The sequence below is a fragment of the Hippoglossus stenolepis genome, chromosome 6, assembly GCF_022539355.2.
Source record: "Hippoglossus stenolepis isolate QCI-W04-F060 chromosome 6, HSTE1.2, whole genome shotgun sequence".
NCBI lineage: Eukaryota > Metazoa > Chordata > Actinopteri > Pleuronectiformes > Pleuronectidae > Hippoglossus > Hippoglossus stenolepis.
The window spans coordinates 1,855,385-1,871,416 of NC_061488.1; the positions used below are offsets into that span (position 1 = coordinate 1,855,385).

Sequence of the window (16,032 nt, forward strand, 5' to 3'; positions counted from 1 at the left end):
TCACGGAACAAAATATTAAGAAATATCTGGTGAAAAGTAAATAGAGAGAGAGAGAGGGAGAGGAGCAGAGAGAGAGAAGGGTGAGAGAGAGAGAGAGAGAGAGAGAAGGGGTGAGTGAGAGAGGGGTGAGAGAGAGAGAGAGAGAAGGTGGTGAGTGAGAGAGAGGGGGGTGAGAGAGAGGGAGGGAGAGAGAGAGGGAGGGAGAGGGAGAGAGAGAGAGAGAGAGAGAGAGGGAGAGAGAGGAGAGAGAGAGAGAGAGAGAGAGAGGGAGAGAGAGAGACAGACAGAGAGAGAGAGAGGGAGGGAGAGAGAGAGAGAGGGAGAGAGAGAGAGAGAGAGAGAGAGAGAGAGTCTACTGGCCCACTTGAAAAAGGTGAAATCTTTCACCTTTGCAACTGTTCAACACATCAAAGATTCCTTTGATTCCTCGTTCCTTTGATGAAGGCTCCTATGGACTCCAAATTCTTCCCGCTGTCTTTCGCAATTTACCAGCGAACCGTTTGGCGAAAGTCTTCGCAGAGACAGATCACACCATTCCCGATCGAGCCGCACGTTTTGATGTATTTCTTGTGCACGTGCGACACAAACTGCGGGAGGAGCTGCGGGTGAGAGTTAAGAAATGTGATCGTGGGAGCGAGTTACAAAAGTAGGACTTCAAGGCTCCTTCCAGAAATCTTCTCTCAAAATTAACATTATAGAGAAAACATTAGACCTCATACAGCCAAAAGTTTAGGTCCGAACGGTTTCATAAAGACATTTCTGCGAAGCTAACCAGTTTTCCTACGTTTTGATGTAAACATCATGAATGACAACCTCCATTTGTGGCTTTGAGAGCAGTTCAGCCACAGAGCCACGCGCTTTGTGCGAGTGCGACAGGAACTGAGGGAGGAAGAAGAATTAATAATAATAATAATAATATATGATCAATGCATTGATTACTCCACAGATAATTCCCCAAATCTAATGAGACGTCGACGTGCTGACGTCATCGCTCCCGTCTCCACCAGGAAGTGACGTGAGGCTGCGTCAGACTGTTGATGTTGTTGACTGGTCGACCGGAGACGGGAAGAAGGAGACGCGTTTTGTTTTTGTTCAAAAACCGTCGAAAAGGAGCCGCGCCGCCGCCTCTGGGTCCAGATTGGGTTCGTTAAGAGTCTTATCTCGGTGAATAGCGCGTCTGGACCGGGCCGGAGGGCGAACACACCCCGACATTTGATCCAGAAAGGGAGGACTCGTCACCCTCTGACCCCCTCCCTGCCTCCCTCACACATTCACCACCATGACGATTCTCCCCAAGAAGAAGCCCAGCTCCGGGGTCGGGGTATCGGACCACGCCGATGACAGTGACCGTCGCAGCGGCTCCGACCAGCACCAGCACCCGCATCCGCACGCGGGGCGGACCGGAGCTCGGCCGAGGGCTTCGCCTCCGCCGTGGTCCTACCAGCCCGCTCCGCCCTCCGCCAGGGACGACAGGCGGAGCATCGAAGCTAGCTCCCGTCCGCAGCAGGCCTCTCCGCCGCCCGTCGGCTCCGTGTCCCCCGTGGGGCCGGGAGACGGCCGGGACAGCAGCGGTGGGATGGTGGCCGGGTCCCGTGGGGAGCTCGTCGTATCGGGCGGCGTCGCCGGATGCGGCGGAGGCATCGGCAGCTGCTGCTCCGGGCCCGGACTGAGCAAGAGACGGCGGCAGGCAGGCACCTGCTCCGGCGGGGTGGTGGCGGCTCTGGCCGGCGGGGGCCAGCCCGGTGTAGCTGGACCGGGAGGAGTGGGGTCCAGCCAGGACACGGAGGAAGGAGCCGGGAACAACAGCGAAGACGAGTACGAGAACGCCGCCCGGCTGCAGTCTATGGACCCGGCTACCGTGGAGCAGGTAGGAAGCTAATGTCTGCTAAGATAACAACAGGAAGCTAGAGATGCTAATGCTAACGTGGCTACACAGGTGTGATCCAGAGCTTCACACTGGGATCAGGTGACACACACACACACACACACACACACACACACACACACACACACACACTCACACTCACACTCTCTCTCAGTGGGTTTAAGCTGTGAAATGTGTTTTGTGTGTTCAGATGTTAAATATAAAGTCAACACAGCTTCGGACAACACCTCACATTAAACTGCAGGTAACCATAGCAACAGTACTGATGCTGCTGACCCCAGACACGCTGGATGTAAACACGGCTGACCTTTGACCTTTGACCATGAGGACTCTCAGGTGTTCACACTGGTGTTTGTATGCATTAATAATTAGTTTTCAATTCCATGTGATGACAACAGAAGTCATGTTCATGTAAGATCCAGTTTTCGGTCCAGTGCCTCAATCTCAAACACTGTTCAGCGGTTTCACGGTTCGTTAACCTGCAGGTAACCATAGCAACAACACAGACAGATTCTATCAGTTTCTCTGATTATTGCACTAAACTTGAGGTGCACTGTTAATCTCATTGTATCCTGTTCAATGATAATGAAGCTTTCTATCGCTCCATCTATTATTTGAAAAAAATGATGACATAACCTTTGACCTGTGGACCAGAGACAGACAGATCACATTTTTGTATTATTACCTCTGGGAACAGCTCATTAACTTTTAGTGCGGATCCAGATTAATTCAATCAAGATGCACCAAATTACACATAAATATCAGTTCACTGTATATGTCTGATTCATCATTGAAAATTAATTATTCTCTGAGAAATCAACAAAAACGTTGCAAACACAATGTTAAAGATAAAAGATCCCTGGATCCTCCCCCTGAACCCGAGGTGCATCACAATTTGATGGATTCTACCCTGACACAGAGATTTGTGGTAATGCTGCTAACTAATGGAAACAAACAAAACAAACTCTTTGGTGAGGTAGTTATTTCAAATCAAAACCCACTTATTGTTTTAGCTCCACATGGAAGACAACCTCAACAACCTATTTTGATGATTGACCAATCGTGTTGGTTTTAGGTTTTGGAATCTGGGTAAGAATACAAACAAGCATTTAAACGATAAATGATCGATCGATCAAATGATTGTCACAGTGATTGATACTAAGATCAATTGTTTGTTAGAGTCTCACAGAAAACTGAACATTATGAAACAAGACATTTAAAAACGTCACTTTGAGGAACAATTAAAACCCTTTTCACTTCACTGTTGATAATGAAACGGATGATTTGTAAACAGAGCTGACAGTGAACGCACCCCTCAGGCTGACATGTCCACGAAACACGTCCCACCGTGGGGACGATCCAGAGGTGTGAAACACGTGTTTTTACGTTCACACCTGGTTCTGATCCAGTTTTTGTGTTTTCTCGTCTGAAAATCTGAATGAAGCTTCATGTGTTTTTTTTCCCACAGTTTCATCTGATCTGTTAATTCTGGTTTCACATTGTAATTCACGGACTAAAGAATTTTGTCTGACATACGTACGTCCTGTCGTCATCACCTACGTGGGCGGAGTCTACCTATACTTGACTCTGATTGGTTTGCAGACGGCATCTAATGTGGGAGTGTGGTCAGTTGGGGGGGTGGTAGTCTTTCTGTTTGAATGGAGAAAATGAATGAAGCGCTTCATTTGGCTCCCATGGTAACATCATTATGGTATTACTACCAGCATCAGCACCTTCAGGCGCAGTACTCCAGTACTAAAGTACTCCACAGTACTACAGTACTCCAGTACTCCACACTAGTTCAAATGCACCACATGGACGTCCTTTAATGCTGTCTCTACTTCCTGTGATTGGTCCAAAAGTCTGAACTATCCAATAAAGTGTTTTCACTCTGCGAACAGAACAGAACCATGGTTCAGTTTGATCCGGACCCAGTTTGATCCAAGGAACCTTTCACACCTGATATTTAGGTTCAGACTAAACTCAAAAGTCTGAAGTTCTGAACCAAACAAGGTGTGAACGAGTCCTGATTCATTTTTCAAACAAATCCAATACAAATGTTCTGCCTCCAGCTTTTTACTAATGTGAGCAGTTTCTTTCTTTGTCACACATGATCGTAAATGTTTCATCTCAAACTTTTTCCCTGTTAAATAAAGAATGATTTGTTGGTGAATTTAGAAAATAATCTACAGACGAATCAGTGATGAAAATATATAAGACTTGAGAAAAGGAATTCTGGGTGATGAAGTCTTTAGCTGTCTAGGTCCGGCATACAGCTGACCCGTGTGTGTGTGTGTTCAGCAGGAGCACTGGTTTGAAAAAGGTCTGAGGGAGAAGAAAGGCTTTGTCATCAAGAAGATGAAGGAGGACGGAGCGTGTCTGTTCAGAGCCGTGGGTGAGTGACACACACACACACACACACCTGGTTCCAGGGTCAGGTGTGTCTGTAGTTCGTCTGGTCACCAGAAGGTGTCAGTGCTTGGCTACTTTTTTCAGCTGTTGGACTGAGCGGTTTTGTTTCCTCTTGATGTAACTTGGATGTAAACTCTTATACACACAAACATATGAGACCACATTGATAAAGTCTAATACTTTCACATAAACCTGAAAAATGTATTGAAAAGAAAAAGTTATGCAAGTGACTGACATTAGTTTCCTCTGTGGTAAGATTATTATTATTAAGATTAATAACAGCTGTGAGCAGAGCGATTTTCCGCTTGCTCGCTCTTTCTATCGTCTGTTTTTAGTGTCCACGCAGACGGTCAGAACTCATCAGCTGCAGTTGTGCTCGTACCTGCAAGTGGCTTCAATGCTGTTCTCTCTCGTACACAAACCTGTCTTTCACTCTTTAGTCTGTAACTGTCACTCAGAAACTGTTGTGACATTGTTGCTTGTGCGCCTGCACCCCCGCTACAGCCACAAATTGAATGAATTCTGTGGGAAAACGCTGCATCCACCTATTTTTTGAACATTTCATGTAAATCGGTTCAATAGTTTTTGTGTAATCCAGGAAAATAACAAACAAACAACAAAACCAAAACATAACCTCCACTGCGGAGGTCAAAGTAGCTGATAATCACCTTTTAGAAATAAAAACAAATGAAATAGACTCTGATCAGTTGTGTGAGGACAAAACATGAGTTTCATCAGGTGTGGAAATGTCTGTTGGTCCTTTAGCTTGAAACGTTTTTCACATTATGAACCTGTTGTTTCTGTGAATTCACTCAGACTCTTCATTAACAGCTGTTACACATAAACACTCTGTCCACTTTCACTGATGATAAACACACACGACCTACATCATCAGAGGAGCACTGACAGCAGAGAGTGTGTGTGTGTTTTGTGTGTTTTGTGGGAAGGTAAATGTGGGTCACTGTAAAAGAAGAGGGTTTCTGTGACACACACACACACACACACACACACACACAGGTCCATTCATTAGAGTCCAGGTTGTGTTTCAGCTATTATGTTGCTGCGTTTATGTCATCACACTGGCATCTGTGTGTGTGTGTGTTGTACCTGCGATCCTGTTATTTAACCAACAGTTCCTGAGTTTCAGTCTAAATGTTTTGTCGTCTGACATTTGTACGACAGGTTACAGTTGCCTTTCTCCTGTCTCACATTTTTCTTTCATTCGGTGTTAGAGCAATGCATCATGGTCTATTTGCTCAGAGGAAGTGATTATTTTAGTCATGTGACTGAGGCTCAAATCATCTTGTCTTCTGGTGATTTAAATCCTGTAGGAAAGAAAGTGTCTCAGGGTTTAAATCTCACATTTGTAGTTTGTGTGATGAAGAAGTGAAGCCTGAGGATTTTGTTGGATAGTTTAACAGCTTTAACGTTTTCACTCTGTGGAGGTTTGTTCAGATCACACTTCACTGCAGCGCCCGTCAACACACAGAACATACATGTTTGTGAGGATAGACTCAGTGCTGCATGACCACTGATCCAGCTTATACTACTGGAGAGAGAGAGAGACAGAGAGAGAGACAGAGAGACAGAGAGAGAGAGAGAGACAGGTGGACAGGCGAAAAAAATTCCAACAGCTCAGTTTTCATTTTCCCTCAGTGGATCTTTCTTTTCGCTTCTGCTTTCAGACTCGTTTCTCTGCTACATGTTGTATTTCACAGGAATCATCACACACACAGTTGGACAATGTTGTTTAGGGTTTGATGTCTCAAACCTGTAGCTGTCCACTTTCTGTTTCGTGTGTGTGTGTGTGTGTGTGTGTGTGTGTGTGTGTGTGTGTGTGTGTGTGTGTGTGTGTGTGTGTGTGTGTGTGTGTGTGTGTGTGTGTGTGTGTGTGTGTGTGTGTGTGTGTGTGTGTGTGTGTGTGTGTGGTCGTCGGGTCACATTCCTCTTGTGAAACCTGGTCGACCTGTCGATCGTCATTTAATGAGTTTTGGTATGAGTGAGATGTTTCCACAACAATCTTTACAGCTCTGTGTGTGTGTCTGTGTCAGTGTGTGTCTGAAAGATCCACCCGCTCTGTATTCCAGTCTATATGTGTAACTAACACAGAACTTCAAAATAACGGGACATGCCAAAAAACGGCTTCAATTTCAAAATAATCACTTCAGTACAATTCTAAGCTAAATATAAATTGAGTATTGATTGTGTTGCTGTTGTTTTGTGACGGGGGAACCGGCTCCGCCCAGCACACGTTCAGCTCCGTAAACATTTTGTCCTTTTTATTTGTTGTTACTCTACTTTTCTCTCACACCGTCACTCACCGGTGTCTCTCACTCGCTCTTATTTTATTTTCCTTTTAATTTGTGCTCTAAATGCAGTGTTGTCATGTTGAAGGACAAAATAGCTGCACTTGAATGTGTGTTATAGATGTTTGTTTGTGTTTGGACATGTTCCCATCTCTTCATTTGTCTTCCACCTGAGAGAGAAAGTGATTTGCAACCAGTTGAACTTGTTTCACCGTCTTCACGTCCAAAAGTTCATGGACCTGTTTGATCCGCCTCCAACTGTGTTGTCACGGTAACCCTTTCAATCATCACTAAAGGTCAAAGGTCCAGACGTCCTGTCCTGTCAGAGCATCCAAATTCCTTTAAAGCAGAAATTTAAACAGAGAAGAGGTCACCGACCTGTCAACTCTGAGTCAATTTAACTCGTTATCACCGCAGAGATCATTAGCCAATCAGGTGACAGTCTGTGACCATTAATCATCACTGACTCGAGTCATGTGATGAGTCAGACCTCGATTCATCTGTTGAATCACTGAACTTATTTTTACTCTCTCAGAACTTCCAAAACTCAAATGACCAAAAACACGTCACATGACTATTCATGTGCGCTGGTCATGTGGTGTAAACAGGAAGTAGATTGTCTACACTGCAAACGAGGAACAGGGATTTGGTCTGACTGCGGCTGAAGGGGTGGAGTAAAAAAAACACTGGCGTCATGTCGGACATTTTTTACTTCTCGTAGCGTCAGTGAGACGAGAACAATGGCCGATCTCGCAGCGTTTGCTTTTTTCGTTGCAGATGTTTACAAAATCCCTGGTGACCTTTTGCAGCGCTGGATGATTCGAACCAGCATGCATCGCGTTAAGTCAGCGCTCCACAGTGCCGCATCAAGTCGTACGCACCTAATGACTGTATAATGACATAATCGACATAAACAGTAAACAAGCAGATGGAGACAGTTCCCCCGTTTTAGGCCCCTCCCCCACCTTTCTTAGAATAACGTCCGTGCTGACCAATCAGAGCGCTCACTGGGGTTTCCTGTGTGTGTGGTTTATGAGTTCTGTAGATGTCTATCTTTGCTGAGTTTCTCAGCAGCCAGGTTTCATATGGTTGTGTGTAATCATCAGAAAAGGTCTCTCACACACACACACACACACGTTTGTACTTCTGTCTTAGTGAGGACACTCATTGACAATGCATTCCATAGCCCCTTACCTTAACCTTAACCATCACAACTAAATGCCAAACTTAACCCTAATTCTAACCTTAAAAAAGCAAGTCCTAACCCCCCAACAGTCCTTAAAGGTGGGTCACAAAGATTTCTGTACAAGCACACACACACGGTACAGCAGCAGGTGTGTGATTCTGAAACACTCAGGAATCTCCCAACACATCTCTCTCTCTGTGTGTGTGTGTGTGTGTGTGTGTGTGTGTGTGTGTGTGTGTGTGTGTGTGTGTGTGTGTGTGTGTGTGTGTGTGTGTGTGTGTGTGTGTGTGTGTGTGTGTGTGTGTGTGTGTGTGTGGGGTCCATCAGCCTCATCTCCATCAACAACATCGCAACTGACTTTTCACACACACAGAGAGGCTGATGAGAAAAAGGAAGTTGTTGGGGGGGTGTTCTGAGAAATCTGTGGTGACAGACCATGTGACTTGCTGGAAATGGAACCCAAGTGATGATCATTTGCATACCTGTGTGTGTGTGTGTGTGTGTGTGTGTGTGTGTGTGTGTGTGTGTGTGTGTGTGTGTGTGTGTGTGTGTGTGTGTGTCTGTGTGTGTGTGTGTGTGTGTGTGTGTGTGTGTGTGTGAACTGTAGCTGTCAGTTAAAAGAACAGTTTTACAGGTTGCTAAGTTTGTTGAACTGCATTAGTTGTAATGTAAACGTAAAAGCTGGTTAGCTTAGCTTAGCATAAACACTTGTAACAGAGGGGAATCGTTAGCCTGCTCTGTTCGAAGAAAACAATGTGCACCTCTCAGCTCTTTGATTGTTTTAGTTTGGTCCATGCTCCATCTGCTAACATGGAGAAGGAAGGGTTTATGATCTATACTGCAGCCATCCACCAGGGGGCAATCCAGATTATATAGCTTAATTTTTTGGGAGCAGTTATGTCGTTTATCTTAAATTACAGTGTACAGAAAACATTAGGCTTCACGCTATAGTGACATTAGCGTAACTGACCAATCACAATTCAACATGATGTGTAGTTTTAAACCAGAGGTGATCAGTCTGGGCCCTGATTGGTCCATCAAACATCTAACCTGAACTCTGTCTCTCTCAGCCGATCAGGTGTATGGAGATCAGGACATGCATGAAGTGGTCAGGAAACACTGTATGGATTACCTGGTGAGTCCCGCTGACCTCTGATGACTCTCCAGCTCCTGTGCTCATTTACAGTCTGAAACAGTTTGTTCGCCGTTCACTGTTTGTGTTAAAAGTTTATTTTCTCCTTTTTAGATGAAGAACGCAGACTATTTCTCGAGCTACGTGACAGAGGATTTCACCACATACATTAACAGGAAGAGGAAAAACAACTGCCACGGCAACCACATTGAGATGCAGGCCATGGCCGAGATGTATAACAGACCGGTGGAGGTGTATCAGTACAGCACAGGTGAGTCCGACTGTCCAATAGCAACCTGCATGTCTGTCGCCCCCTCTGCCAATCCCAGCTGACCCTCCTCCTCTCTGCCACAGAGCCAATCAACACGTTCCACGGCATCCACCAGAACAACGACGAGCCCATCAGAGTGAGCTACCACCGCAATATTCACTACAACTCTGTGGTGAATCCCAACAAGGCCACAATTGGGGTCGGACTGGGACTGCCCGCCTTCAAACCAGGGGTAATGAACGTTTACAACCTTCAACCAGGGGTTTCAGAACCTCATAGAGAATCTTGATGTTTTTAAGCTTGCTTCAGTATCACAGTGATCCAGTGAAAGTTTTCTGTGCATCATTAAGTTCACTGCAAACAGGCGCTGATCAGAGTCAGTTCAGCTGCATTATGGGAGCTGTAGTTCCAAAACTTAAAGCAGTGTCTAGGAGTTGTGGGGGGATAACCTCTGCTCTAAACAGTTGATATTTAACCCTTGTTGTTTGTGTCTGTGTGTTTTTAACTATTATATGTTTAAGTATATATGTTTTAACTGAAATTCAGCCCCCTCAGTACGCAGACCAGTCTCTGATGAAATCGGCCATCAAAACGTCGGAGGAGTCATGGATTGAGCAGCAGATGTTGGAGGACAAGAAGAGAGCGACGGACTGGGAGGCTACAAACGAGGCCATCGAGGAGCAGGTGGCCCGGGAGTCGTACCTGCAGTGGCTGCAGGACCAGGAAAAACAAGCCCGACAGGTAGTGTGTGTGTGTCTGTGTGTGTGTGTGTGTGTGCGCGTGTGGAAATGAATGTGTAAAATATGCGAAAGGCTCCCTTAGTTACAAGTGACATGTTTCGCTCGTGTCTTCTAATTGCAATCTGATTGGTCGCTGACCTCTTCCATAAAACTTTCAGTGACACCATAAACACACCGAGGCTGTGAAGGCGACGAGCGAGGGGTTTTCATGTTTGACGTGATGATGTGTAACGTCCCCCTATGACCTCTGTCGTCTCATTTAGACCTGTGTGAGGAACCGACACGCAAAAGCTTATAAGCAGTGAGGTTTTTAATGACGTTTTTTTTGTCTTAGAATAAAAGGTAAAAATGTGGGCTTGTGTTCACTGAAACGCATTCTGGACGAGGAAGTGGATATTTGATGTCTGGGATTTGCTTCGTCAAAGAACGGGAACAAATATATCAACTGATGTGAACGTCTTTTCTTCTTCAGCCTCGTAAGGCCAGCGCCACCTGCAGCTCGGCCACGGCAGCAGCTTCCAGCGGACTGGACGACTGGAGCGCCCGGTCGCCGCGGCAACGGGACTCTGACCCCTCCCACTCCGACCTCACGTCCAGCTCGTCGACCAACAACAAGCCGCCCTCTCCCGCTGGAGCCGCACTCATCCTGAGCAAACCCCCGTCACCCTGCGCTCCAGGTAACACACACACACGTGCACATCATGTGGGTCATGTACACGACCAATCGGAAACATCCAGGTTCTACTGTCCTAGGTACTTATCTGTACTAATAACTCTTTACTCTGCAGGTCCCAGTAATCAGAGTCGTCATCATCTGGAGTACAGAGCCATAATGCAGGAGATGTCGCCTACAGCGTTTGGTAAGACACAACACACGCAACTTGTATTTCTGCCTCTGTTCGGCCCCTCACATTCAAACCGCCTGTGAAGGACCGGAACTGTACACCCTGTAAATCCACCATGTTGCAGGAAAGAATCTTCTTCCTGTCGTCTGTCCTGGGGGATGGATCCCTCCTCTTCTGCTCCTCCTGAGGATTAGGTTTTTTTGGTGAGGTTTGTCCTCGTATGACTCGATGGTCGGAGGACAGACGGTTTTAAAACCTCCTTAGGAATATCTGTGACAATGGGCTTTAAAAAATAATTGACTTGTGACGGCGTGTTCTGCTCGGGTCTGCAGGTCGTGTCATGGAGTTCCTGTCTTTATTCATGAGCGTCCTGTTTTCATTTTGAGAGAATTATTTCTTCATTTCACGTTCAGGTCTTGGTAAAGCTGCCTCTGTTCCAAACACTCCCTGCTCACGTGCACCTTTACTCTGGCCCAGTTCGAGTCCTCCTCACATTCAGGCTCCGTGCACACTACAGTTGTTTTCCAGCCTCTAAATCAGAGACTTTTGTAAACGCTCTTGGCCTCGTTTGAAAACTCTGGGGTTTTGTTTTTGTCCAGACAAACAGAAACTGAGACTAAATGATTAGTGCAGATGCCCACGCACTCTTCCTGATTGGTTCTTATCAGTCACATGACCTGAAAAAGCGTTGCTAACACTTACTGTCATTTGAAGTTTCCACCTTGTCTTTGCTCAAAGAAAATCAACCCCTGCTCTTGTTTTTTTAACCTTGCTGCTCGTCGTTCGTATTTTCTTTAACTAAGCAACCAACTGCAGAGTAGACAATCTACTTCCTGTTTACACCATTGGACCAATGTATGTGAATCGTCATGTGATGTATTTTCAGGTGAATTGGATCATGTCTCTTGCATCTACCCTCAGCGACTGACGACAGTGAGTCTGTTTCAGATGACTGACCTCATTTATTTCATTCGCCTGTAATGAGGCAGCAATGAGTCCTTTGGTCAGCATCATAACTGGCGTTCTATTGGTTGTTGGTTGTGTTGGTTACGATAGTTTAAAGCAGAGTAACTCTGCACGTGAGCGGAGGCTGTTTGAGAGCGAGGGCAGAGCTCTGAGGGGAAATGAACAGATAATTATCTTAAAGAGAGAAACTCCTGTCAGTCATTTCTGTTGTTTACTGTCAAACCTCCGCCCGAGTCAACAGGAAGCAGCCGAACAGAGCAGGGTGTGGTGTGTGTGCATGTGCAGGGTTATCTGAGGTGAAACGTAAGCTGGGGTCATCCGCTCAGTCTCAGTGTTGTCAGTTGAGTGTTATCAGATGTTTACAGCTCAGATGTGAACTCTGCAGAGTTTTAATCACAGAACAGAACAGATTTGAACTTTCACCAAGATGTTGCTGCTTCGTCCCGTCTCTGCTCAGTGAACTCACTTCTCTTGGAACATAATCTCTCCCTTTCCTTCATGTCTACAGTGTCTGAAGTGTCCGATTTTCTATTGGCAATGATTTCAGGCTCCATCCACACTGACATAAGTTTCAGTTTTAAAACTCACTTTTGCTACGGCCACACCTGGCGTCCACACGACTCTTCCAGCCTCAGAGGCTGAAAGAAGCCTCTGGGGTTGTGTTTTAGTCTGTAAAGATGGAGACTCGCATGTTATGTGTCCCTCGAGCCGCAATTTTCTGTCCGAATGCGGATAAAACTATCCAAGCCCGACTCAAACCCCACAGCCATTCTCGTTTTTGTTTTGCTAATGCATCCAAACTGATTTGGCGGTGTAATTGCAGCGCGACTCACACACACCGAGGCACAACTATGAATGCTCGGCCCTGTGCGTAGGCTGCGTGCGTAGCTTTTACGCAGAAACATGAATTGGGCTTAAAGTGTTTTCTGAAATTTGGAGCCTGTAAACCTTTTCAACTAGAGCCCAAAATTAAAATTATGAACCTCCAAAACAAGCATAATAGATCTCCTTTAATTAGTTATTTGATAACATAAAAAATGGGCTTGGACGTCATCATTGACAGCTGAGACTGACCTTGATACCGCGGTTCCACGATCACTCCAAATGACGTCTTATGCGCAAGATTGCAGCGTTGATATCCGAGATATTTTGGCTTCATATCTGGATAGTGGGAGGAAGTGGAGACGCGTCGTCCATCTTGAGTAGATGCTCCTGCTGAATTGGGTCAAAGTCGTGAACCAATCAATGTGGGGTCAGTTACAGTTGATGTGTGTTGTGTTGTGTGTGCGGTCTGTAACTCTGCGTGTGTTTCTGTGCTGCAGGTTTGACGGACTGGGAGGATGATGAGATTCTGGCGTCGGTGCTGGCCGTCTCTCAGCAGGAGTACCTGGACAGCATGAAACACCAGAGCGCCGCCATGCATCGAGAGAGGGAGCCGTCACCTGACAGCAGCTGATAAACAACTGACACACAACAACACACAGACGCACACACCAACACAACCATGACCTTTGCCCCCCCCCCTCGCCTCCACTATCCCAGCCCCCTCTGCCCTCCCGGCTCTGACCCACTGAAGGAGATCGACCAGGGAAAAAATAAAACATCAAACAAATAAATGCACACTTGTTTTTTTCTTTCAACTCATCTGCTCATCTCTTTCTCCATTCTGTCGTCTCCTACTCCCTCCTTCCCTTGTTTCCTCCTCCCCTTTGTCCCATAACACCCTGCTTCCAGCCAATAGTGATCCAACATTTCCAAACAACCCACTCCACCCCCACTCTTTGTTTTCCAGAGGGAGCTCGGTCTTACTGCTGACTTCAGATAAGTTCTGATATTTAAACATCATATTTGGCAGCTTTCAACTTCACGTTAAACTTTTATACTTTGTTTAGTTTTTCCGAATTGTACTGATTATTCTGTCTGTAGCAGGATATTAGCTCTGGGCCGTTGGTCTCAAATGAGGAATGCTAATCCGAAATCAGAGCTGAAATCGAACCACTCTACAGCTGTAGCAGTGTCCTCTCTGCTAAGCTAGCATGTCGTGTAAGTTCCTTACGACATCGCTGTTAGCCTAGTGGCTGATGGCAACAATTAAAACTTGATTCTCACTCCTCTTTTAGCGCCAACTAGCAGCCATTTTGTGTGAGGAATGTGAATCCTGCAAATCATGACTGAAAAATCTGACCACTCCACAGGTACTGAGATCTATCACCTGAAGTCTTACTGTGTTTATCGCTAGATTTCTGTCAGATCGCTAATTAGCTGTGTCGCTGTTAGCTGTCAATAACTTCATCTTTTCCTGCTCATTCTTCTCATAGTTCCTGTTGGCCGACATTATGTATGAGGAATGCTAATCATCTTTCAAAAAAGCTTAATGTTGTCCAAGGCTAAAGAAGCTTGCTCTTTATATTGCAACGCTATTTCTGGTATCACTGCCTAAATGCTACGTTACAGTTAGCTTAGCGGCATATCGATATCATTTTCATGCATCTCACAGCTCCCACCCATTTTGTGAGAAATGCTAATCTTGCTAATCATAACTGACAAAGACAACTACAGACTCTGTATCGGTGTACTGTAGGCTACAGTAGCATGCTCTTGAGCAAGCTAGCTGTCGCCTGAAGTTTTACTACGTTTAGCGCCTTCTAAACTGGTTGTGCTGTTAATTCTGAGGACTTACACAAAGTGGCCACCAGTGGGCGCTATGGGAAGGGTGGGAATTGGTGGGAAGCTTACAGCCACAGTTTTAGTGTTATCATTCGTTAACTAGTTCGTTAACTACTTTTAGCATTTCCCACTCTTTCTCAGTCCTCTCGTTCTCGCAGCCATTTTGAGCGAAAAGTGCTAATTAGCGAGCAGGCTATCACCTTGTGTCTTATTATAATTTAAAGATAGCTCCTGCTGAGGTTTGCAACCCCCCCCCCCCACCCCTAACAAGCTGTATTTCAGTTAGCAACCGCTAATAGCAAAGTCATTTCCCCACCATGTTCACAGCCGGCAGCCATCTTGTTCGACCAACACACATTTACTTTCCATCGCTGTCTGAGAAACACAACGGTCTGTAACACCTCCTCCCCCTCTCTCTCCTCCATTATGTCTTCCTCTCTCCATCATCATCATCATCATCGGACTTATTTAGCTGCATGTTTAATTGACCACGACCAATATCATCATAGAGAAAAGGCGACAAATAAAAAAGGAGAGAAAAAAAATAGAGAATTGTCATACTTATCCCCTTAATGATTATTATTGTTGTTATTATTAATAATATAAGTTGTTTTATTTTATTTTCTCATTTGGGATGAAATACCTTTTTTTTTCTTGGAATAAAAAGAGGAAAATGTTTCTGAATGAAAATGTTTGGGAGTTTTATTCTGCATACAAACGTCTCGTCTCTTCTGCCATTTAACTTCTGTCTGTCACTCATCTTTAATCTTCTTCTTCACTTCTTCTTCATCTCTTCCTCCTCTCCTTTGTTTCACCCCTTCTTCATTCACTAAATCTTCCCTCCTCTCCTGCCTCACTTATGCCTCCGTCTTCTCACTCTTCTTCATCGTCCTCTTCCTGTTCTGTCTTCTCCTCACTTTTCCTTCTTTGCAGAGCAGACCGAGATAGGAAGTGTTGTGATGATGTCATCAGTGTCCTGCTCCAGGACGTCCTGGTTACAGTTCTGAGAATAAAAAGTGGCAGATTAAATAGATAAAAAACAGCAGATACACTGACAAAGTATAATGTTTTTAATTTCACTACAGGTCATTTAAAGGAAAGCTGTGTACATTATATTGAGAGCTGTTCAGTTTCAGTTAAATTGTCCAACATGAGGAAATTGTTTTACAAAGCAGAAGGACAAATATTTACATGTGACCATAAAACTCACAATAAAACGTAATCCTTCATTAAACAGGGTCGATCTTTACATCCTGTGCTGCTGGATGATGTTCATTTCCCAAACACACATGTCACAGGGGAATTCACATGTTACTGCGAAACAGGATATAGGATTTAGACATAGTTTCCACTTTATTAGGTACATCTGCAGAAACAGCTCAGACGAATTGAATCATCTGTGTGATTGTTACTGAGCTCCTAGTTTGTGCTGTTGTTGTACTGAACTATACAATATTTTTATTATTAATCATTTGTTAATTATTATATCAATTATAGCCCCACTGCTTTATTGTTTGGTCGATATTATCGGTTTCACAGATGTTTGTTCATGTTTTTTGATATGAAAACTTTTATTTTACAGAATATACAATGCAGAAAAAGATGTACATTTATGTTTAGAT

The 16,032-nt window shown here is 44.9% G+C and overlaps 1 protein-coding gene across 7 annotated transcripts; it reads left to right on the forward strand.

The window, feature by feature from the left end:
• Window positions 1-999: 999 nt before the first annotated feature.
• On the forward strand, window positions 1,000-15,094 carry otud5a (OTU deubiquitinase 5a). 7 transcript variants are annotated; one of them, XR_004697022.2, is made up of 10 exons: window positions 1,000-1,867; window positions 4,187-4,280; window positions 8,860-8,924; window positions 9,036-9,192; window positions 9,276-9,424; window positions 9,748-9,933; window positions 10,405-10,792; window positions 13,066-13,786; window positions 13,864-13,938; window positions 14,883-15,094. XR_004697022.2 is itself a non-coding variant. In XM_035158982.2 (9 exons), exons 1-9 carry the CDS (start codon window positions 1,280-1,282, stop codon window positions 13,197-13,199), a joined length of 1,659 nt encoding a protein of 552 aa, XP_035014873.1. In that variant the 5' UTR covers window positions 1,002-1,279; the 3' UTR covers window positions 13,200-15,094. The 7 variants fall into 7 exon arrangements, 4 of the variants coding, with proteins under 4 accessions (XP_035014872.1, XP_035014873.1, XP_035014874.1 ...); XR_004697021.2 differs by having other exon boundaries at window positions 13,066-13,938; XR_004697020.2 differs by having other exon boundaries at window positions 13,864-15,094.
• The last annotated feature ends 938 nt before the right edge of the window (window positions 15,095-16,032 follow it).